The following is a 26222-nucleotide window of genomic DNA, read 5'->3' as shown; positions in this document are numbered from 1 at the left end:
ACAGCCTTCCTAGGGTTTCCCTCGGACTGATCAGAAGATAAATGCTTTCAAAACTGAAATTCTGGAATTCACTCTCTTTATTTATGGTCAGGATCTGATTGAAAAGATCATGGTGTGCTGTCAATTTATTTATGACACTGTGCAATGTGTTAGACCCCTAAACACTTCATTTATCTAATAGTTCAGATCCTTCCCATGGAATACTGTGCGTGGTTGCCAGCCATTAATACTTAGGTGCGTCAAGCCTCATCATCCTAAATCTCTGTGTGATTCATTTTTAGTGACACTAGGTGTAAATGTTCCTATGATGGGATCATTGAACACTCTAGGTGTAAATGTTCCTATGATGGAATCATTAAGGGATTAATCAAACCTCTCATCCCACCAAAACTTCTGTTTTAGGGAGTCCTGAGCCAAATGGGCAAGGGAAAGATTCAATTGTGCAGGTTCAAAACTAACAATTTAGGTGACTTCTAGACAAAATGTTTATGATCAGATGGCAATTGTCAAATAATTTTCAAATAAAGAAAGAAGAAAAACTAATAACATGAAAAATTTTAAAATTATTGGAATTAATATACATCCAAAGCAATCTAAAATTTTATGAAAATTTCTAATCTTGAGGACCAACATGACCCTTAAAATTCCCAATAGTGAAAACTAAAGCCTTGCATTCACCTTGCTATTTATAACTTTCTTTGAACTTTAACCCCCTTTGGGAAACTTGACACATGCATCTCAAGCATTTAGAGAAGCCCTTTGTCCCAGAGAATTTCAGTGATTCTTGCCATTATAACTTGCATTAAGAGTTATGGGTGGAGATGCAACTACTCTTTCTTGTAATTGAATCATATGTGTTAGCTTGTTAAGACTTAAGAATTCATCCCTGAACTTTGTGCCCGACACATTAGTTTGAGTTGCTCTAGAGTTTCTTGAACTTCCAATACTACGTAACCGAAAAAAGAGATTAGGGATGCCTTCTTATGATACCCAGATTTGAGGACATGACCAGTGTTTGAAGTATTGGTATCACTACAAGTTTTGCTTGCCGGGGATACGGAAACAATATCGATATCGCTAATGATATCGCCAATAATCATAAATGTGAGGAAACATTGGGAAAAATGGTAGAATTTTTCAGTGAAACTTCAGGAGATGCTAAAATACGCATATTAAATGCATACATAATAAGTTTCCATTTAATGGGGGCCTAAAAGCATATGCTATCGTTAGAAACCAGTTCAACCGTCCCATCCATCCATCCAACCTTACATCCAAACATCCATCAATATTTTAGAATATTAACAACGCACGATATTTCGTCGAGAAATCGTCGACAACTGGAAAGGAAACGAAAGACTGTGGTCTCAATATTACCCATGTTGCGATAATGATAATATCACGATATGATCGATATTATTGTTGACAATTTTAACAATGCATATAATCATGTGCCCATAAAAAAATTGAAATGGATTTTTTTAATAAACAAAATTTTGGCGATATCGATACATTGACGATATTATCGAAATATTGACGGTGCATTGGCGATACAAGCGACACTGGGAATTTACATGGTCGAAAATGTTGTTGATATCAATACATTGACAATATAAGCAACACCTAGAATTTACACAATCAAAAGTATTGGTGATACACTGGTGATATAAATACATTGGCGGTACTTAGCAATACATTGCCGATACGTGGAATTTCTGATGCTACTAGTGATATCAGTATCACTACTTGTGTTACGGTATCACTGAGCTGGAGATACAGATAATATCGGGGATATTTTGATAATATCAGGGATACTTCGAACAATGGACATGACTATCCATTTCTAAAGTCTAGGTTATCGAAATGGATGCAGATATCACATTTTAATGTTATACTTCGATTTATTTTATGATGAACTATTTGATCAAATTAGTTTACTTTTGGTTCTATTGAACAAGTTATTGTTTTTAATATTTCTAACATGCATGATTTAGCGAAATTGTTAATATTGACAATTTTCACACTACACATAGACAAATACTATTACAAGAATGTGAGAAATTATTAGGATTTTATAAAAAACTAATTTAATGCAGTAGTATTCAGTTAAAATATTTTGATGCAGGACAATTAACCGCTTGCTCTAAAAGCTCAAACTGTTAGAGCACGGCTAATCAATTCCTTTATCTCATAGCCCAGGCCCCACATCTTATGGGTTAGGAGCTTGGCCAAACCCCCCTTGTGGGCCCCAAATCACATGGGTACCGGATCTTGGCTGAACCCCCCTCGTGGGCCCCAAATCACATGGGTACCGGACCTTGGCTGAACCCCCCTCGTGGGCCCCAAATCACATGGGTACCGCCTCACACGAGTGGGGCCCACCTCACACCAGCCACCTGCCTCACACGGGCTGCCCACCTTGAGTGTGTCCCCGCATCCCACGGGCTATCCCACTCGAGGCAGGTGTGAAAATGCCCCTGCTTTAATCACCCCCAGTGAGGAGTCTCGAACTCGAGATATCCTGCTTTGATAACAATTGATGCAGCACAATTAACCACTTGCTCTAAAAGCTCGAACTGTTAGAACATGACGAATCAATCCCTTTATATCATAGTCCAAGCCCCACATCTCATGGGTTAGGACCTCGACCAAACCCCCCTCGTGGGCCCCAAATCACATGGTTGCCGCCTCACACGAGTCACCCGTCTCACAAGGGCCGCCCACCCCGAGTGTCCCCGCATCCCATGGGCTACTCCACTCGAGCCCGGTGTGAAGATGCCCCTGCATTATATTTCCTTAAGTATCATAGCTTATTTGATGCTTGCGTCGATACGTGTCTTGTCTAACATGATATGTTGATTATAAATTCCTAAAGAAGAATTAAACTTGATGTATAAAACAATGAAATGCTTGCTAAAGGTGAAGCATTATATTTAATCCATATCACATGTATGCATTATTGCATATATTTGTCGTGTTGTCATGGATATGAGATCCTTGACAAGGACTTTGCATGTATATATTGGAATATCCATAGAAGTTAACATGTGAATTGAAGTCAAAGGTATAAACAATTAGGCGGATTGGCGTGTTCTGGTGAGGAGGGGACAATGACTATGGTTGATGTAGGAAGCATTTGGGTTGAACTTTCATACATCGTTGATTTCAGCATGACTCATGTTTGGGCCTTTCAAAGGCTCACTCTTCGATGCATGTCATAGGGTTCATCATCATTGACTGAAGAGGAATGTTATTTAGACGGTTTGGATCAAACCAAATGCTAAGACAACAAGAACTTCGGCAAAGGATGCATGTTTTTGACCCAGAGGATCATACCATCGTATGGACAAATCTGATTGTTTGGATTGTTTTGAATGTCTAATCCACACGAATTCATCAAATAAGATAATGGAGATCATTAATGGCCCATATCCTCGTGTACCTTGGAATCGGATTTCAGCCCTAACAGATCCCACATCAGATTAGTGGACCTCCCACCCTAATGTCTGCCCAGATAACGTGCATTAACTTGTGGCTACTTTTAGGGTACCAAACGATGCCAAAACAACATGAAATTGGTCTCATTTGAAAGTCGATCGAGTCAGCTATCCAACAAGCCCAAGAATGCATAATCTAATATTGCATGAGCAAGATATGACCAACTTAGCGTATCATTGGATTGCTGCGAAGGGGATAGTGACAATGGGAGTCAATGCTAGATAAAGGCTCCTTGTAACTCGATGATCATGTCAACAAAGAATCAGAGGAGTTTTGTGCAACAAAGGATCGCAATAATCGCCATTGGGCCCGAATCGCCACCTTTTGGGAATGCATTGGATGGTTTGATTTACCGGTTGGAGATTGTGAGACCCAATGATATACAAGAGGTTCTAAGCTTTCTCAAAACATGCACAAGGTGCTACATTTTAAAAAATAAAAAATAAAAACACAATAATGCGTCTCACCCTATGTAGGAGTGATTCGTCAACCAATATAATTCTTATAAGAAAGTTCCAACAATTACATTAAACCCTAGAATCTATTGACCAATAAAAAAACAACCTTAAAAATTCACCTCCAATCATATTGAAGTTCTAATGTAGGGGCATTTTCACACTGGGCTTGAGTGGGGTTGCTTGTGGGATGCAGGGGCACACTCGGGGTGGGCGGCTCGTTTGAGGCGGTACCCATGTGATTTAGGACCCACGAGGGGGGTTCGGCCGAGGTCCTAACCCATGAGATGTGGGGCCTAGGCTATGAGATAAAGGGATTGATTCGCCATGCTCTATCAGTTCGAGCTTTTAGAGCAAGTGGTTAATTGTGCTGCATTAAGTTCTTAATCTATTGACCAATAAAAACAAAGCAAACAAGTAAGCAATAAAGGAGTAAAAAATGTGTAAAATTCCCAAAATTTGGTGGCTTTTGGCTCCATTTGTGGTCCAAAAACCTTCCCCAACCAATCTCCACGTCCCACATTTTTGGAGGGGTGTAAAAACGCTACCGTGTCGAAATTCTCAAGTGGAAGCACGTGTGGAGGTCACGTGCGACATTTTTTTTTTGGATTTACCATAGCTTCTAACAGCTGTCCACTAAATTGGGCATATTTTACTCATATGATATCAGAATTACATGTTCTTGGACTCCTCGGATAGCTAACTCAATAAGCTTTTAAATGGGACCAGTTTCATGTTGTTTCAACCAGTGTTCGTAATATTGATACTATTGGCCGATATTATCATTATCGATGGCCGTCGATACGAAACCCCTAAGAATTCTCCCAGAAATACAAAAAGTCCTCGAAATCCTATGTATTGTGCGATATATCGCCTAGATATCCTAGGATATCGTGCGATATCACCGATATCGAATATATATCTGCATTTATCGTGGTTTTTTCCTTGATTGTATACACGATATTGTCGATATTCGTCAATATCTTCTTGTAGCCACCAACCATTCCACAAATTTGAAAAAAAAAAAATAAAATTTCTTACCTCAAATATGCTTGAAGGGGTGGCCTTCGACTGGAGTGGGCCGACAATGCCGGATAAGCCTAAAACCCTTTTTTTTTCCTTCCGAAGAGAATCAATTTGAAAGAAACTAGATTTTTGTCGAGGTTTTTGGAATTTGGGTACGGATTTTGAAAAAGAAAGAAAGAAGTTACAGAGATTTTTTGGGGATTTTGAATGGATTCCAAATCGCAAAGCTCGTGGGGTTGCGCCTTCAACGGAGAAGAAGATGGTTTTCGTCTTTTTGATTCGAGTCCCTCTTGGATTCGGTGCAACTCTGGTTATAGTTAACACGGTGCAGCCCTTACGGTGGGTCCCACTTTGATGTGTATATTTTATATCCATTCCATCCATTTGTTTTGAGAGATCAATTTAGGTCACGAGACAAAGAACTATGCATATCCAAAGCTCAAATGGACCCATCATAGAAAACAATGGGTATTGAACGCCTACCATTAAAAACTTCCTAATGGCCATAGAAGTTTTTTTATCTCTGATATTTGTGTCTTCCCTTAGTCCATATCTCCATGAACTTATGAACAGGTTGGATCTCAAATAAACATTATGGTGGGTCCCACCGTAAGTTGTCAAATTTCAACGGTGGACGTCACTTTCCCCATTGTTTTCTGTAGTGGGGTCCACTTAAGCTTTGGATCAGCCTCTTTTTTTTTTGGTTTATGCCCTAAAATAATCTCTCCAAATGGATGGATGGTGTGGATACAACAAATACATCATGGTGGGGCCCATAGTCAGGGTACCACCCATGTCGCTAGTTCCATGTGTAGCGCAGATTGGGGAGTACCCAACTCACTCTGAGCATGGTTTCAATGGATCCCTACTGTGGGGCCCACTGTAATGTATGTGTCTTACATCCACACCGTTCATCTATTTTATCATATAATTTTATGGCTTGAGCTAGAAAAACCATATATAAAGATCTAGTGAACCACACCACATGAAACAGTGTGAATTAAATGTCTACCATTGAAAAATTCTTAAGGGCCACTAGTTTTCAATCAAGCTGATATTTGTTTTTCCCTTCATCTAGGTCTCTGTGACCTTATGAACAGGTTAGATCTCAAATAAACATCATGGTAGGCCCTAGGAAGGTTTCAACAATGGGCGTCACTATCCCATTGTTTTCTGTGGTGGGGTCTACTTGAGCTTTGGATCGGCATAATTCTTTGGTTCATGCCCTAAAATGATCTCTCCAAATTTATGGATGGTTTGGATACAACATATACATCATGGCGGGTCCCACAGTCAGGGTCCCACCCACGTACGCGGATTGCCTACTGATGCTACCCGTGCTACTCGTGCTGAGTTGCTAGGTGGCTACTGGGCAATACTATGTGGGCCCCACTATGATGTATGTGTTATATCCATGCCATTTATCTATTTTTCCGTATTATTTTAGAGCATGATCCTAAAAATGAGGCAAATCCAAATCTCAAGTGGACCACACAAGAATAAATAAGTTGTGATTGAACAATCACCATTAAAAATTTCCTGGGGCCCACTGTAATTTTTATTTGTCATCCAACTTGTTGATGAGGTCACAAAGATCTTGATGAAGTGAAAACACAAATATCATCTTCGTCTAAGGACTTGCCATTCAACGGTTGTGGCCTCAAAAAGTTTTTAATGGTGGGCGTTCAATTTCCATTATTTCCGGTGGTGTGGTCCATATGAGATTTTAATCTCCCTCATTTTTGGCATTATAGTCTAAATTTACTTGGAAAATGGATGGACATAGTAGATAAAAAACATACATTATGGTGGGGCCCACAGAGCACTATCCAATAGATAATGGCTGTTGACAATGTCAATGGGCAATCCGTGTTCCGCAAGGAACTAGTTAGAGACTAATGGTCCTATGGGGCTTATGGTGAGGCCCACTTTGATGTTTATAAAAAATTTAGTCCATCCATCCATTTTTCCATGGTATATTAGGGCATGTGCCAAAAAATCAAGCAGATCCAAAGCTCAAGTGGGTCGCATGACATGAAACAGTGAGGATTAAACGTCCATCTTGCCTCACTGTTTCTTGTGGTGTGGTCCACCTGAGAAATTGATTTGCTTCATTTTTAGGCCCATGCCCCAAAATGAATTTGCAAGAAGGATGGAGGGCATAGATATACAACACATACATCAAGGTGGGACCCACATAATAGTAATTGTGTCCAATAGTCTTATTTTAACAATTAAGCGTCCTCAGAGGTTAGAATTTTTTTTAAACCAATTACATATCCACTAGCTAGATGTAAAATTTATAACTGCCCACGGATTTAGTTGCATTAATTTAGTCAAACAGCGCATAGCTTAGGACCCTATACAAAGGAAACATATTATGTGTACTTCTTTTTTGAGATTTTATGATTTAAAAATATGTATTAATGTATTTTTTAATAATCCCTGAAGTTTCATTGAAAAATTCAACTATTTTCACATTGTTTCCCCATGTTTCCTAAAAAGTGCGATAAATTACGTGATACAAACGTTATATCCCGTGCGATAACCGATATGTATCTGTATCCCTCAGGTGCGATACATTTCGTGATACTGATATTTCGAACACTGGTTTCAACATCATTAGGTACCCTAAAAGTGGGCCACAAGTTGTTGCATGTGAAATGGGCAAATATTTGGGCCATGGGATCTACTGGTTTGATGTGAGGTCCGTTGGGGCTGAAATTTGATCTCAAGGTGCACAATATCAACTATCTAATAATTATCTATGTTATCCGATTTGATGAGCCTAAGTGGGCTAGAAACTCAAAACGTTCCTGACTACTCAAAACGTTCCTGACTGTCAAATTTGTCCATTGGTTGGTATGATACACACACAGAGAGAGAGAGAGAGAGAGAGAGAGAGAGAGAGAGAGAGAGAGAGAGAGAGGAATGATCACCTGTGCACCAGTTCGTAGCTAGTTTCATGTGCACCTCAACATCAGTCATTGGAACTGGCAGGCGGTTGAGATTAAAAAACGTTTGGTGGGCGTGCCTCAAAACACTGTTGAGATTAAAAAATGTTTGGTGGGTGTGCCTTAAAACACTCAGTAGGACTTGTACTCCCCCCACCCCCCCCAAAATTCCATTTCTAGATTTACCAGTATCTCTCTGGTTTTTCCTCTTTATCTCCACTCTAAAACGGAAACTGATTGTGGTGATGTAAATGGTGATGTATTATATCCACCCCATCCATTCGATTTGCGATATCCCAGACCAAAACTGGAGTAGATCCAAAACTTGTGTGTGCTACATGAGAGGAAACAATGGAGATTCAGTGACTGCCGTTGCAACGTTCATTCAGCTACAAAAGCTTCTTATCAGGCTAACTTTTTGTGATTTTACTTCATCCCATTATGAATGACCTTATAAACAGTTTGGATGACATATAAACATCAATATGGAGCCCAGGAAGGTTTCAATGGTAGGAATGTCATTTCCCAGTTTTCCATCTTATATGGCCCACTGGAGTTTTGAATCCACCCCATTTTTGGTCGTATGTCCTAAAATGATCTCGCAAAACAGATGGACGGGGGTGGATTTCTCACAAACATCACGGCGGATCTTAGATAGCATCCCAGTAGCCACCTCACTACATGTCTGTTAGTATGCAATCCGCTCCTGGATTCTTTGGACAAATGCGGATTGCGACCTACCCCGCCCATCTCCAGCTGAGAACGGGTAGGAGCTTTGAGTGGCCACGGTGATGTATGGGTTATATCCACACTGTCCATACATTTTTTCCATATCATTTCAGGATATAATCCTAAAAATTAGGCAAATACAAGACATGTGGATCACACAATGGGTATCAAACTCTTACCGTTGAAAACATCTTGGGGCCTACAGAAGTTTTGGATTGAGCTGATATTTGTGCTTTCTCTTAATCCAAGTCCATGTAACTTTATGAATGGTTGGATGGCAAATAAACATCACGGTGGGCACTAAAAAAGTTTCAACGGTGAGAATCATTATCACCGCTGCTTCCCGTGGTGTGGTCCACTTGAGCTTTAGATCTGTCTCAGTTTTGGATAATGCCTTGAAATGATAAGAAAAAATGGATGGATGGTGTGGATAAAACCCATACATCACGGTGAGCTCCTGTCCGTTCCTAGCTGGAGACGGGCGGAGGTAGGACGCAATCCACGTCCTCTCTAGATGTAATACGCTCCCAGATTGCGTGGTGTGCCACACCACGTATGGAGATTCCCACTAGGTGGGGCCCACTATGATGTTTATGGAAAATATACCACTTTCATCAGTTTTTCAAGATTATTTAGGGGATGGGCCAAAAAAGTATCTAAATCCAAAACTTAAGAATGTCGTAAGTTAGGAAAACATGTAGGTAAATTATTACTGTTGAAACTTCCCTGGGTCCAGTGTGATGTTTATATACCATCCATACTGTTCATAAGGTCATTCCTACTAGGAAGAACTGAAATCATAAAAATTAGCCTAATTCAAAATTTCCGTGGCCCATGCATCTTTCAACGGTGGGTGTTCAATCCTCTACTGTGTGGCTCACTTGAGTTATGGATTTCTGTCAGTTTTGAGCTCATGTCCTAATGTGATTTGGAAAAACGGATGGAAGGAGTGGATTTCTCACAAACAACACGATGGGCCCCACTAGCTTCCTGTCTTCCTGTGAAAGCATTGTGTAGGAAATCCATGTCCACACCACCGATTTCGGTGGTTTGTTGACGTCACCAAGTTCTGTGGAACCCACCATGATGTATGTGTTACATCCACATCGTCCAGACATTTGAAACTATCATTTTAAGTCACGAGCCCAAAAATGAGGCAGATCCAAAGCCCAAGTGGACCACACCACAGAATGTAGTGGGGACAATGATTCTTACTGTTGAAACCTTCTTAAGGCCACCATGATGTTTATTTGTCATCCAACTTGTTCATGAGGTCACACGAACCCGGATGAAGGGAAAAAACAAGTATGAAATTGATCCAAAACTTATATAGCCCTAAGAAGCTTTCAATGATAGACGTTCAATCCTGATAGCTTTTTGTGGTGTGGTCCACTTGAGCATTGGATTTGCCTCAATTTTGGGACAATGCCCTAAAATGATCTCGTAAAATGGATGAACAATTTAGATATAATACATCATCATGCAATCACCATTCTTATCACTGCAATCAATTTCCGTTTTAGAGTGAAGGCAAGGAGGGAAAGCCAAAGAGATACTGGTAAATCCGGCAATGGAATTGGGGGAGATCGCGAGTCTTATTGAGTGTTTCGAGGCCCGCCCATCAAATGTTTTTAATCTCAACCGTCTGCCAGATCCAACGACTGATGTTATGGTGCGCATGAAACTAGCCGTGAACCGGTGCGCACGTGATCATTCCTACACACACACACACAGCTCTTGGAAAGAAGTGGAGGATGAAAAGCCCCGATCAGTAAAAACGTTGACGAAGTGCCAATTGTCTTGTCCTTTGGTTTAATCCAGATGGTCCAAATAGCAGTTCTCCTAGGTAAATGATGATGGCCCAATGTAATGCTTCGAAAACATGAGCCTTTAACTGGTTCAATCATTGGCCATGCTGAAATCAATTGTGGATGAAACTTCAACCTAGACGCTTCCTGGATCAAGGGTTGGGGCCTGAAAATCAGGATTAGATAAAAACTAGAGGTGGCGTGAAAGGATTAAACACTTGTTCACTTACTGAGGATAGGACCTTAAATATTGTTGCTAACTAAAGTAGGATTCATTAAGTCCACCCCAAAAAATTGGGATGAGGCTATGATGATGGGGATGGTGATATAATTTTTCTTCTCGCTGGTTGCTGCTAGTATCATTGGTTTTAGAAGCAAGTTGATCTATTTCGTGACCCTTCATGCGTACACATCACTAGTTTTTCATTTTCAAACACTTTTTTTTTTCAGCAACAAAAAATACTTTATACAATAAGCCCAAAGGGAAAGAGATACAAAGATTCTTCAAGGCAATGAATAAGAGGCCCCCCATAAAATGAGAAGATCAATAGACCTGTTCTTGACAAGGAAGTCAATGATTGAGTTAGGATTCTCTAGGGACCTTCTGGTAGCTAATTTCCATGGAGGGAGATGCAATTCCTGGAAGTCCAAGCAATCTCATTGAAGAGTCCACCATGAAGGACCAGCTACTTTCCAGTCATAACTGGTTGGTTCTTACAAATAATACAAGTCAGATACATAAGTTTAAATTTCCTAAAACATTCCATCCCTTTCAGTAGTTTAATTTGAGTAAATGGTAAAAAATTTTGCCTGACCCTGAGTTGGGACGGCGGCGGTGTGGGCGTCGCGAAGGGCTGTGCTCTTCAAAAATAAAATAAAATCTGAATACCTCAAAATTATCTTGCTTCTCTTTTTTATTTCTCTTTTCTTCTTTTCTTCTATCTTCCCATTGTTCAAGTATATGTTTGCGCATGTGCTTCACATCCAATGTATGGTTTCACTATTGGCTTAATTAACATGAATATATGGGTTCACAACCATTGGTAGCCTGTCTTGGGCTTCAACTCTTGTACTAATGCGTATTTGTTTTGGTATTGAAATTTGATTTCATGGCTAACAGCTCCAGTTTTACATGATATCACTTCAGGAAGACAAATACAATTGAGCACGCCCATGCTCGTAATATTGATTATAATCCCAAGAAACAACACCTACTTGTGAGTACATGTGTTCAATTGTTTTGGGTTGTGAAGCTAAGCATCTTAGCTATTCAAATTCAATTTTATGCTGCACAAATAGCTTAGGTTGATTTGATCATTCAGTAGAACTTTATGAGATGGTGTTTCCGGCAAGATCATCTTACTTGTTTCATCCTAATGTCTGTCTCCTGGTTTAATTTTTAGAGATTTGCTAAGATCACACACGTGTACAACCCCACTCATTTACATTCCAGAAGACATTTCAATGTGGCATGTGTGCTAGATATGGCTTTCCATGAGTGGGCAATAATTATCTCAGTAAAAAGTAGGCTGGTTCACTTCTGAGGTCAGCAGAGTGCACAAAACTAATGTATGATGTGAATGATATCTGTCCATTTGTTTTGTGCACTTTTTCCCACCTTAGTTGTGAATCAGTCTGATTTTTGGGCTAGATAATCTAAACAGTATATGGGAAACATCATCTGAAGCTCATATTTAGCATGAATGTGTCATACTAGCACATTAAGGTGCGTAGATGAGCAGTGCTGTACATGCATGCGCTTAGCAAATCTCTAATTTTTGTATATAGTTCTACTTCAATTCATTCTGCATTGGGAATTTTTCAAATGTGTTGAATTGGAAACCTTTCACATGATGATGAATATTTTTTGATTGAAAACAGAAAAGGCATAATAAAACAGGTAAAAACCATGAACAAAGATGCAGCAACAAGGTAATCAACTTATTGTCGTCGTCATCATCATTATCATCATCTAAGCCTTATCTCAACTAATTGGTTTCGGCTAAATGAATCTTGTTCCGCCATTCCACTCTATCAAGGGCCATACTGTCAATTAAACCACAGGTCATCCAGTCTTTTCTTTCTACCTGCATGGCTGCACCCATGTCCTTTTGGGCTTTCCCCTCATCCTTTTAGAGCCTTCAACTTGTATCAACTCACTCCTTAGGGCCTTTTTGGTAGATGCTTGAAAATGGGTTAATCTCATTTTGTTGGACTCCTTTCAGAGCCTGTAGAAGGGTAAGGAAGTCCTTTTGTTGGACTATTACTTATAAAACTTCAATCAGGGTCACAAGTAATCCATAACTGAATATATGTTTTGGAGAGAACTGCCATTATTCTGTCACTAAATCATTTTTTTTTTTCTGAAAGGTGAGAATTTTATTAATAAGGAAAAACCAAAACAAGGACAAGACGAAAGAGGAAAATGAGCAAAGGAAGCTAAAAACATAGACTAAAACCTAAAATACAACACCAGGCCCCAGGCTGGCAGGAGAACCCGATAATAGAAAACTACGCCCAATCCCTGAAGAACACTAAGACCCTTGAGAAAATACCAGCCTTAGAGAAACCGACATTCCTGAAACATTGATTATTTCTTTAGGACCACAGAGCGCACAAGACTGCCAGGATGAGGATGCCCCATCTTCTTTTGCCCAAGGCTTCACCATGATCCCCATGCTAAGAACATAACAGATTCTCCACTGAGCTGGGCATAACCCAGGACACACCAGCCAAACGAAAGATGCTCCACCAGATGTTAGTTGTATAAGGGCAATGGATGAAAAGGAGGATCCACTGACTCCTCCGCCCCTAAACAGAGAAAACACACGTTTAGAAGGCACATCCCTCTTTTCGGAAGATTGTCTATCGTTAGGAGTACTCTGTTTTGCCCAACCAACCAACCAACCAAAAGTAACTACTTTTGGAGGCACTCCATACGACCAGATTGGGCCCGTGTGAGAGGCAGATCCGGTCACAACAGGCGCAGCGTTAGCTCTGTCATGCGATCAAACTGCGAAATGACCTGTCCCAACCAACGTCTAACGAATGGCATCCTATTGGCTTGCTATAGGCACGGAAACCTGAAGACGAATAAGGAGAAGTAAATTTGTGAATTTCAGATTCGTTAAGGTTACTACGAAATGAGGGGATCCAGATACCTCTCCCCATCCTCTGTGAAACAATCACTGTCCAGGATATTAGGATTCAGACTAATATTAAACAAACCCGGGAAGGATTCGGCCAAAATAGGGGATCCACACCAAGCATCTAACCAAAATCTTATCCTCCTGCTGTTGCTAAGGGAGAAACACACCTTGTCTTTAAGTAACGAGGCCACCCTTGCTATTCCTTTCCAAATGGAGGAGGCTCTGTACAGTGATGAACTTTTAGTCCACCAGCCTTCATCTTCAGTCCTGTATTTCCCGGCTATAATTTGGCGCCATAAGCTCTGTCTCCATTCCAAATCTCCAAACCCATTTCCCTAGTAGGGCTTTATTAACAATTTCAAGATTTTTTTTGTCTGCTCCCCCTTCGTTCCAAATCATTAATATATGTTGGAGAGAATCTAAGACTCAATGTGATGGCATTTGCAGACTCTCCTTTATCAATAAGGTTTTCTTTACATGGGAAAGAAAGTTTTGATGCATTGAAAAAGTTAAATCAACTTCCACTGACCTTGAGAATTAAAAGCCTTCAGTTTCCTTTAGCCGCAACATCTCACACAGGACATTGTATCAAGTTTTCCAGTCTTTTAATTGCACTGTCCATAACCATTTTATAACTATTTCAAAAAATTTCTCATCTGCATATGCGTTGGATTTTTAGCCCCTAACAAATTCAAAAGCAAGATTCGCAGACATGGGCAAAGAAATTTATCATACACAAATTGCCCCCAAAGGAAAGCCAACCTTTTGATTTGATATTTTGCTCTACTTTGTTCAATGTCCATGCCATGGTACAACCAGGCTATAAAATATCAGTAGCTTTCTCATACCTTGAGGTGACTAAGAGTACCAGTGCAGATACTGGGACATCTTTAGTTTTACTTGTAAAGATGGTGATGCTGCTACAACCATGATGCTTGGGTCAAATTAACGCTTCTAACCATCCTACCAGTGAGCATTCATGGGGACCAAATGTAGTTGTAGTTGCTGAAACTATCTACATGCTAAAGAAGGGTTGGTGAAAAACCTGTTGATCTTCCCTTATTTCGTAAAGACTGTGAAGGGAAGCTAATCAACATGTGGAGTGGATATTTCATCTTTGATTGCTTTACATGATTCATTATGGTCACTAATCTTATATTTTCAGTGGGAGTTTTACTATACATAATTACTCTTCTACCATTCCTTTTGAGTCACCGCAGATGTTCTTTCATGCTATTTTGTAGTGGTCATCATATTTCATTTAGTTTATTTCCAGTACGGCCCCAGTTTGCTTTCTAAAAGACTGGCTTTTGGAACTCCATAATTTTCATCGATGAAGTTCAGACCTTTATTCTATTTAATTGTTTTTCCCCATCATGATAGCCGGAAAGAAATTATATTCACGTTTTTTTGAAGAGAATTTACACTATACCATGCACACATACGAGTTGCTGATACAATTCTTCTGTGGTCTTCCATTTCTGCTTGGACTTGATTTTCTTGCATTTCTCAGGGTGCAAGCAAAGTACCAACCAGCTTGGTTACATTATATATTTAGTTTTCATAACTTTTTTTGGTGGTTGATTAATGGAGACCAACTTCACAGGTCAGTGCAGAAGATGAATCTGGGATACACATATGGGATCTGAGAATGCCCAAGCTTCCTATCCGAGAACTCCCTGGGCATGCACATTGGTACTTCCTCTCATTTATTGTAATTTGTAACACTTCAAGCATCAATCCTTTCTGCTAAAGTTCACAAGCCTACTTGTGTGTAGGCTTACATAGTTTATGTGCATGTCATATCTGTCCTTGTGTTCATTTATGTGCATGTGCAGATGTTGGATATGCTCAGTTGGGATTGTGCGCTTATGCGCTCATCCTAAGCAATTTTCTATTTTGTATATGCCCGTTTATGTTCATTATTTGATTAAATTCTTTTTTGACCATGTTGGCAGGACTTGGGCTGTGCAGCATAACCCTGAGTATCATGAGCTGATTTTGGTCTGTCACTCTCTATCTATACATCTGTATGCATGCATATAGAGGTTCTCTAAGTCCTATGCATGTATAAAGCAACAAATCTACTTGCCGTAACATTTGCCAACCTATTTCATTTGCAAGATCTAAGCCACCCATAGGGTTCACCCCAGCATGCATAAAAATTCATGCTGGTCCACTCAACAGGTGGCCACAATATTGAAACAAATGTACGGATGCATTTGTTTTCAAAACTTTGGCCTACCTGATGAGTTGACCAGCCTGATCTGCATGGTGGGACTGCTTGATGTATGACATAGATTGCGCATGCATGGTCCAGGTTAGAACATGTGGTGGCATGCACATGGGTTGCGTTCTACGTGCATGGGCTTACAAAGGTCCATACACAGGCCAGGTCCAATGCCTCTAGAGGCATGGGAGCTGAGGTGTGTGTGCCGTTGCTACACGTGTGGTTTATATGGACTAGATAAAAAAACATTCATTTAATTGGTCAAAAAGTCAATGGGGCAGAGTTAAAAAATCGCACTGATTGGACAATCCTAACCTTTTAATAGGTGGCTTACAAATGACACTAATAGACAAAGTCATCAATGGCTCACATTCGGTGACCAAAAGTCCATTTGTCAAATGCTGCATCATCATAAACATGTGCCATGTGTATGGTACATGATCCAGAGGAACAAAAATGCAGGACCTCCAGAGGAAATGGATCAGTTCACAAACACACATGGCTGTATGTATGTATGTATATACACACATGAATACTTATGTGCATGTACGATAATTTCCCATGTATGTTTGCACACATCCTCATCATCACCATCATAAGCTTGTCCCAGTTAATTTGGGGCTGGTTTTATAAATCCCGTTTCGCAATTGATTCCCAACTAAGAACCCATTGTTTGTAAGTCTTCATATCTTGTAATAATAATGTAAGAAGAATTTGTACTGTTGATAGCGCTATATATGTGTGTGTCCATTGATTCTCATGTCTAAGTATGATTAACCTCGATCTTATTATGGAAAAAGATTCCCATGGAAGTGACCTCTAGGTTCCATCACTCACATACTGAATCTTACTGATAATGAGCATTCATACATCTCTAGCCATTTACTGTTTGCTGATGATGGCTAAGCTTTTGCAGAGTGGGGGAACAGACTCAACCGTCAACTTGTGGTTTGCTTCTGCCTCTAGCAAAGATGATACTACGCCTGAAAGGTTAGCGTAATTTTGAGATCTTTGCTCATGATAGCTAATTATTCACCATTTTTTTTTTTTTTTAATAATCTTAATTTTATTCTGGATTTTTTTTAGCAGTCTGGTGGAGTCACCTACTCGGCGGGTAGATCCATTACTCAACTCCTACAATGACTATGAGGACAGCGTATATGGTAATGCTGCAACAATTAATCTCTTAGTGTAAGCTTGAAATTCACGCAAGTCAAGCTCACAATTTAACCGAAAACACAGGTCTTGCATGGAGCTCTCGGGAGCCATGGATTTTTGCGTCCTTGTCTTATGATGGGAGGGTAAGAGAACTGCCTATCAGACTCTTACACATTCATGCTACTTACAGTGAAGATTGTCCCTATATAAAAATAATAGACCATCAGCCACATGAATATTATAGTTGGACCGACAAGTGGGACACCGGAACAACTTCACATACTCCTACTTATGCATATTAACTCGTGGTTGTGTAGTCTATATAAATAGGGAAATGCTAATGCCTCTAACTTCATGGGAGGTTAACAATGTCTCCAAAGCTTTTAATTAACATGTGAAGTGCCAATCATCATTCCAGGTTGTCCATTCATTCATACCACTATTTGTGAGCCATAGTGAAGAAAAAACATGGCAATTATATGATCCTATTCCTAATCCTTCGAATATGAGTTATTTTGTTACAATCATCCATTTTTTACGAGCTGTAGATGGGCTGAACATCATTGTGGGGAGCATCATGGTAGAACGAAACTTCCAGATAGGTTAGAGTGGATGCAATGTGCACATCATGGTGGGGACAATTTTACTCGATACCATAAGCTACATGAATATTGTAGTTGGACCGAAAAGTGGGACACCGGAACAACTTCATATGCTCCTACTTATGCATATTAACTTGTGGCTATGCAGTCTATATAAATAGGGAAATGCTGATGCCTCTAACTTCATGGGATGTTAACAATGTCCCCAAAGCTTTTAATTAACATGTGAAGTGGCCAATCATCGATGCATATTGTCCATTCATTCATACCACTATCTGCGAGTTGTGAGCCATATTGAAGAAAAAACATGGCAATTACATGATCCTAAGCCCTCGAATGTGAGCTATTTTGTTACAATCGTCCATTTTTTACGAGCTGTAGATGGGCTGGATTTCATGGTGAGGAGCATCATGGTAGGACGAAACTTTTAGATAGGTTAGAGTGGATGCAATGCGCACATCATGGTGGAGACAATTTTACTTGATACTATGGGAACTTCCCATAGTTTCGATGCTGTAGGATTCGTTCTAGATGCACGCACATAGAGTCACGGTAGTGGTGGTTGACCCATGGACTTTGCCATTTGTAGCTCCTCTTGTACATGTGAGGCTTATATATGTAAGTCTTGATTATTGTAGGATTGTGTAGAGAATCCTAAAAGTTCTAGAATTCTCTAGTAGGGTGTTGTGAGAGACTTGTGTAGAATTATCTAGAAGCTTTATAGAGTCCTAACTGTTGGATGAATGTCACATGATACCATCCTAGCCATGTTAAGTATGCTTCTAAAGTTTAACTGGTGCCTATATAAGGCTGAGAATTCCTTGTTTAGAACTAAACTTCTCAGTGTTGTATCTTCCTTCCTTAGTGAATACAAGTGTTACCATTCAATCTCTTGTTCTCTTGAGTTGTCTTGCATTCTCACTAAGTTCTTGGGATGAAGTACTTGTTAGTGCAAGTGGGAGTTAGGCTAACTCAAGTAGCGTCGGAGAGTTGCGTAAATGTGACACAAGTGAGGGTGCTAGCGAGTTAGCCAGTCCATGGCGATTGGTATCAGAGCCTAGTTGGTTCTGTGGGCATTATTACAACATCGGGGTGACCACGATTGAGAATCTTGAGAAGCTGCATGATCCGTCAAAGCACCACAAGAGGGATTGATCCAATGACTCAATGGTGAGTATGACTTTCGTTTGTTGGAGGATCACATCAGCAGGTTGGAACTTATCATGGTTGAAGGGGATGGAAAGGATGGTGAACTTTGAGGGGACCCGACAAGTTAATGAGGAGATGATCAGGTAGATTGATGAAGATGTGGCAATTACAATGGAGGTACTCAAGGCCCAAATTGCTAAGGTTCGAGAGGGATGGGGCAGGAGATTTGAGGACTTGCATACTAAGGTCATCATCTTGGAAAAGGTCATGACCAACAGTGGGCCTACTCCAAGGGAGAACGCTGCACTCATGTTCTTTGACCCTACGTGCTTCAACAGTGCAAGGAATGCCAAAGAGCTGGAGATTTTCTTGTCAGATGGAGTAGCACTTTCGGGCTTCTAAGTTGGCGGACAAAGAGGCTAAAGTGCATATACGATCGTGTACCTCGGTGATGACATGATACCGTGGTGTAGGAGATAAACATATGAAGAAGGGTCTTGCACCCATCAAGATGTGGAAGGAGCTCAGGGAGTTGAAGGAAGAATTCCTTCCCGAGATCGTGGATTGTTGGTGAAGGGAGTCTTCTGCAACTCCACCATGTTGCCTCAATTTAGGACTCTGCAGCAATTCACCATCCTGATATTAGGCAGCATGGATATGAAGGAGAAAGACAAGTTCTTCTTCTTCATGGGTGGCTTTAAGCCATGTGCAGAGCAAGAGCTGCAGTGATGTGGTGTGCAAGATCTTGTCTTTGCCTTTTTGGTGGCTAAATGGCTTGTGGAGAGGAGCTTTAATGGGGCTGAAGATGCTTCTAAGTCCAAGCTGACCAATCACTCCAACAGGAATGGTGGGGAAGGGCAAAGTCCAACCAAGAGAAATATTCAATAGGTCATAAGAAGTAGAGGAAGCCCAGGAGCACAAAGAGGAGTTCATGTTGCTTCTTTTGTGATGATGACCATCAGGCAAGAAAGTGCTCACAAAGACTAGCTTTAAACTCTAAGCTAAAGAGGAGGGCGAGGAGGCAATGATGGGGGTGATTCAAGTAAAGTGTTGAGGAAGGTCAAAACACTTAATTGGGAGTTTAAGTGGATGTACAAATCAATGGAAGTGCGATCAAGCTGTGGTGGACGAGGTAGCGAATCACAGTTCATCTCAAGGGAGAATGCGAAATGACTGGGTGTCGTGTTTGTGGACTCCAACAATATGAAGGTGGTGAGATTAGAGTCAAATCCATTCATTGTGTGACCAAGGAAGCTAACCGGCAGTTTCTTTGTTGCTTCGCTATGTGCATGGATTTCCTAGACGCAGCTAAGGTGGTTCCAATGCCTTTCCTTGGTGTTGTTTACAACCTCCTGTGGTGCAGATGGGAAGGCCTAGATCGAGAGTGTCTCAGCCTTGTGGCTAATCAGTCTCAAGGAGAATGAGATCACGCATGAAGAAGAGTAGAGGACGAGGGGATTGTGGTGGGGGCAATCCTCTAGGAGATGGAGAATGCTTTGACCTTAGAAGAAATGTGGGAGCATGGTAGGAGAACCACTTACCTATGATGAGTTCAAGGAAAATATACTAGAGTGTGCATATTGGTGAGACTACTTGGACTAGTCTGACATGGTGCCAAAGTACTAGCCTGTTGAGAGGCAACCGGGTGTCGATCTATAGGGTAAGGAGATTAGTTGGCCTCACTTGAGCCGGTATAGATGCTTAAAGTGTGAAGTAGCAATAGATTTGGGTGCGGGTGCGCTCGCAGGGAAGCACATGTTTTAGAATGTTATCAAGTATAAATGAATAGGAAGCAGGAACAAGAGTGCGCTTCCGAAGTGCTATTTAGAGCGGGAGCTACACATAGTTAGAAGGATCCTACAATCAAGGCCAAGGGAGATGGCTACAAATTACAATGAACTGATTGGAGGGGAGATGGTCAACTGCATCAAGGGAGGTTGGAGCATAGCCAAATGACTGAGGGCCTTAGGGATTGGCTCATAAGCAAGGTATTAAAAGAGAGGTTTGATGCTGCCAAATGTGTCTCATGTGTCTTCAAAAGGAAGAATCGGTGGATCACCTTCTCCTAAACCACAACTTTGGTGCTGATCTTTGGTGGAATGTTCTTCGTCTAGCGGGTGTTTCCTGGTCCACGCCCTCCTTTGACAATCTCTTCTGTTCCTGGCATGCGGATTCGGGAGGTGCTTTAGGGAAAAGAAAATGGGGTATCATCTTTTTTGCTGTTTTGTGGGCGGTGTGGGCTGAAATAAATAACTGCTATTTTAGGAACCAATCTGTGACTTCAACTATGGCGTTCTCTAGAGTTCTTTCACTGTTTAGAGATTGGGCCCCTTGACTTCGGCTGTGGTGTCCTCTAGAGTTCTCTAGAATTTTTTTTTTCGTTGTTGCTTCGCCGTTTCGGCTTTCTTAATAAAGTTTCTTATCCCCCCCCCCCCCCCAAAAAAAAAAAAAAAAAAAACCGACCATTACATACATTTTGTAACAATAACAGACCGTTACGCGTTACAGGGCTGTTACACGCGTGCATGCAATTTGGCCGTAGTGGTCATTATGGACTTATGGCCCATATCTTAATGGTAATGGCAATCATCGCTACTGTTATTGAATACATTGCTAATAAGGGAAGGACTGAGGAACCTTGGAGAGATGGTTAGTTGGTTATGAAGGGTGGTGAGCTGCATATGCCATCATATGCGACCAATATATTCTGTTTGCATATGCCATCACATACTCACATATGTGATCGCATATTGCTCTGATTTTTTATTTTTTTTTAATGGGAAAAATCTTTAAAAAATTAAAAATACAAAAAAGGAAAAATTATGCCTAATTACTACAAGTGATTGGACTGGGTTCTTTTACCTATTTCATTGTAGTTTGAGTGTTTGAGACTATTAGTCCATCTATAAATTAAGTTATATATTTAATTACTTATATTATCTCCACATAAAATTTAACAAAACAATCAACAAGTTACATTAAGAGAGTTAATTATTAAAAAACTTCGAACATAAAATTATTATTGATAAATGATTACTTGATAGCTTGAACAACTTATAATATACAAGTTACAACTTAATGTCCAAATACAATTTACAATTTACAAAAAACAAGCGCAACTTATAAAGTTACAAGTTTCAATTAATTGACTTATAAATTTAAAATATAAAAAATAAACATACTAATCTAAGCTACTATACTCATATGATATTTGGATACATGGATTCAACAATCATCTTTATGACCGTTGGGACCTATATGCAATTGCATATGGAGTATGCCATCGCATACTCGCATACTTATCGCACAAACGTATGCCATAGGAAACAATGCTGGATGGCCCAAAAACTTCTTAAATTACATGTAGGGGCCCAAGCAATGATTAGGTTTGCCTTAATTTTTGGGTGTCTGATTTTCATAGTGGGCCAAACTTCTTGGGCGGGTTGGGATGTCATCCACAGTTCAGTGGGCCCTACCTGCAATTTCGAGGCTTTTGGGTGCCCATCGTTCTCTATTATGTGGCCCATCTAATGACTGGATTGGCATTAGTTCTTTGAGCTGGGTGCATATCATTATGGGGCACCCCTCTTTGACAGGTTGGATGTCATCCACATAGCATAGTGCCTAATTAGATTATCTTTCCTAGTCTATCTACACAGACATATCCTCGAATTGTGAAAAGTCATGTTTTGTGGAGCTATTGCACCCTTTATTGGAGGTGAAACTCAGGCAGGTTGGGTCAGGTTGAGGGTCTGCCTGAGCCCAACCCAACCTCAAGAGGACCCAACCCACATACCAATCTGACCCAAAATCCAACCCAAGCGCCCAACCCAGGCCCACCCTGTAGCCAACATGAATTCCTCTATACTCAACCCTAAACTGACCCAAACAACCTGACTCGATCCAATCCAACCCAAGTACATGAGATTATTCCCAACCGGACCTAAATTTGCTCAAAACATGACCTGAAGACCTTGACAACCTGAACCAACCTGACCTGTACTCGGGTTGGGTCATACGAGTTTGGGTTGACTCAAACCTAAGTTGCAGCCCTAGTCTTATGCACTGGCATTCGTGTCCTAGTAATGTGCTAACTTCCATAAGTCAGTACACATACCTTTTGGGGCGTTTGCTGCTGCTTGCCAAAACTCTTAAAATGACAACTGTGGTGTTATTTTCTGTCTCAGCCATCAATTTGCAAGCGATCAATCTAAGATTAGGATTGTCCCATCTGGGATATTTCTGGATCATGGTCCATACAAAGTTTCCACTCAGATCATCAGTCAGTATCACAAACCATGCACCCAAAACTCAGAACATGAGGATGCCATATGCATCTTCAGGCCAAGGATCATATACTTAACGAGATAAGATGGATACAAATGTAGAAACCTTTCTGACTTGCCTTTGTCAGAGCTATTTATGGTCTGCTGATGTGATCCAATCTGAATTACAGGTGGTGGTTGAATCAGTAAAGCCATTTCTCCCGAAGAAGTGAAAACTAACCTCGTGGTGATTGCGAGTTCAGGTGCCATTCTGTATTGTCTGTTTAAATTATTGTGTTCATCCCTTTCATGTCTGAATCATGTGAAACATGCATGAGTAGATATTGAATCTGCTGCCGGTTTTGCATCCTTTCCTCATGGTCCCAAGGCATTGTGCATTATTTGTTTTAGAAGTTCTTGTGTTGTTGTTGTTGTTGTTTTTTATTTTTATTTTATTATTGAACTCATATAAAGGTGTTGAAGAGCCTCAATCATATCCAACATGTTCTTGGCATGTAATTGTTTATAGACTGAAGATAGACTTCTCTAACCATGTTCCTAACCTGGATTTGGTTGAGACGAAGGAGCTTTTCGTCTGCTGATCTGTTTTTGATTCACGTATCCATCATCAATTTTCCTTTCTATTGCTTTCATGTAAATATCCTTGCTCTTACTCCGGTGGTAGACTCTCAGGAGTTTCAACACCTGGTTGAGGGTTTGAGTACCCATAGGTGGTGAAATCCCACTACGGCGTGAGTGTGTGGTGGTGTGTGTGCCCGTGTTTAAAAAAAAAAGAAAAAGAGAAAGAAAGAAAAAAAAGATGAAGATTTACAGGGTTTGGGTCTTAGCGAAACATAAGAATGCTGGATTCCATTCATTTGTATCCCATGCTCAGGGGACTCTCTGGATCTGGGGCTCAGGAACGACCCAAATATCTTGCAGCTTGGAAGACCCTAACCCTTTAATTGTTGGATATTTCCTTTGCATGTGGATCTTTGCCGGCACATGCATCCATGGTGGGCCCTTTGAGATCAATGTTCTGGTTCACCCCCCTTATGTATGGGGTACTGTACATCATCAAATTCCAAGTAAAACAGCCCATGATAGTGACCGGGAATACATGAAGAGGCATATCAAGAATGTCCTTCAAGAGCCTCTTGGGGAATGGAAGCTCTTTTGTCAATAGCATTTCTTCTGGAACCTAGAGCAATCAGAAACATCGATCTAGTTTACCATCACATCAAGGGCCTGAATGTTTAGAAATTGCAGATATCCGGATGAACATTTTGGAAGGTTTGATCAGATCACATTTTAGGCAGAAAGGTTTTGAGATTATGCAATTGTACAGTATGCCATTTGTGGATGCAAAGAAAGTGAATTTGCATTCGGTGTACTTTGTTTTTTTTTGGCCACAATCAATATCATGTTCAGTTAATTTATGCCATGAAACGAATGGGCTAGAATCAATATCTTCTTCAATTCTCATATGCCGTGAAATAAATGGGTTATTAATTTTGGATGGCTGCGAATCAGTCTCATAAGACCCTAGTGCAACCTGCACTGCACGTTCATGGTCAGAATGGACAGCTGAACTGAGCAAAAACGATAAGGTGCAACTATCCATAGTCAATGGGAGAAATTACAGCTAAAAAGGCTAGGATTATCGTGCCACTTTGACTTTTGCACCGTCGTGTCTCCCATGTGGTGGCCCCCTAGATTGATGGTTCCAGTGATAATAGACGTTGCCCATGTTCGGTGATGCTAAAATTGCAGAGAGCCTCAATTTCAGGTGCCAAACTTCTGTGTGTGAGGCTCTGCTTGGCTATAGTAATAAATATATGAGGGGTGAATATGGATGTACTGCATTAGTCATAGGAGAATTTTGAGCCAACGAGGCAAGCTTGAAAATTAGGTATTCGGAAAATTGTCTGCTCTTTGCCTCAAAAGGTTATCTCCCGCAGGCCCAGCGTATCCAATTCCAATCAAGAACTTGGAGGTATGACTGACTGGCTTAAGGCAGTGGTTTGCTAAATTGTGTGGAGTCATGGGATACCCTCTTCCATATCTCAACATCCAGCCTTGGATATTGTGGCCTACAAATATTGTGGATGATAACACAGTGGGGGCATTCATTGGATCAAAACCATTTATGGAAGTGTAAATGTCCTTTCAATCTTGGAGGTTTCCGTGGTATCCCCATCCATGTTGAGGCCTTTCTTCTTCTTCTTCTTCTTCTTCTTCCTTTTTTTTTTTCTTTTTTTTTTTTTTTTTGTACTTAAAAAATAAAAAATAAAAATCCACGCACACACACCCCCACACGATGGAGGGTCATTGAATCAAAAGTAAATTTTTTTAGTGGAATGGACAATGAAAGGTGTGTGGCCCATACGATGGAGGGTCTAAATTTGTGATGGCACAATTTGTAGTATAGGTCATTCATTTTCGCTGTCATTCATACTATAGTCACCTATACACAGTGATTTTTGAGAGATGGACAATCAAAGTTAGGATGCATATGAAAGGTGTTTAGAGCACTGTGTTTGGTGGACAATCAAAGTTATAGTGCTCCTGGTTGCTTTGGTTCACTTGGACAGTCCGTTTGGTGGATCTGAACTGTCTATTAAGTGCAGAACATTTTCATTGGTATCAAACAAAAGTATTACTGATCGGATGATCCAATTTGTCTTTGATTTGGCCTTACTTTCCACAGCCATCCATTTTTGAAGCCATGCATGCGATGGTTACAATTGCCTAACAAAAGCAATTCTTCATATTCATAAGCAATCCATGACAAGCCCTAACAAATAGATGGATCAAATTATTGATTGGACCTACATTGTGTAAATTGTCTTGACCACACATATTAAAGACCACTAATTAAAGAGAAATTTGCGACTGTACGACCCATTTATGGCCCATTGACGAGACCAAGCCCACCTTATTTTACCTTGCAAAAATAAGCCCCAGCTGTACGGATGGCTTGCCAAAGGTCGAAAATGCCCCTGCATTTTCCTTCAAGCGGATCGGCCGCTGCTCGAAGACGAGCGCTGACGCTCCTCGAACTCCGAGTTATACGAACGGTTCAAAAGAGATCAACGTTACATGGGCCCCACAGTTATGTATTTATTATATCCACAACGTTCATCCATATTTTGAGATCATTTCGGAGCATTATCCAAAAAAAAAAAAAAATCATATC

General features: G+C 40.5%; 1 protein-coding gene across 2 annotated transcripts in view; it reads left to right on the top strand.

Moving 5' to 3' along the window:
• LOC131243291 (WD repeat-containing protein DWA2-like) overlaps positions 1–23618 on the top strand; it is a 47299-nt gene extending 23681 nt beyond the window's left edge. The window contains exons 7-13 of one of the 2 annotated variants that reach the window (XM_058242524.1): positions 11618–11687; positions 15226–15314; positions 15578–15623; positions 16766–16839; positions 16939–17012; positions 17092–17150; positions 23215–23618. In XM_058242524.1, coding sequence (XP_058098507.1) covers positions 11618–11687; positions 15226–15314; positions 15578–15623; positions 16766–16839; positions 16939–17012; positions 17092–17150; positions 23215–23256 — 454 coding nt within the window. In that variant the 3' untranslated portion in view covers positions 23257–23618. Of the gene's footprint in view, positions 1–11617; positions 11688–15225; positions 15315–15577; positions 15624–16765; positions 16840–16935; positions 17013–17091; positions 17151–23214 lie in introns of both variants that reach the window. The other variant, XM_058242523.1, reaches the window with a different exon arrangement.
• Positions 23619–26222: the final 2604 nt, after the last annotated feature.

The sequence above is a fragment of the Magnolia sinica genome, chromosome 4 (genome assembly GCF_029962835.1).
Source record: "Magnolia sinica isolate HGM2019 chromosome 4, MsV1, whole genome shotgun sequence".
Classification (NCBI taxonomy): Eukaryota; Viridiplantae; Streptophyta; class Magnoliopsida; order Magnoliales; family Magnoliaceae; genus Magnolia; species Magnolia sinica.
The sequence above is the reverse complement of the archived record's forward strand: the minus strand, read 5'-3'. Positions and strand labels throughout refer to the sequence as shown.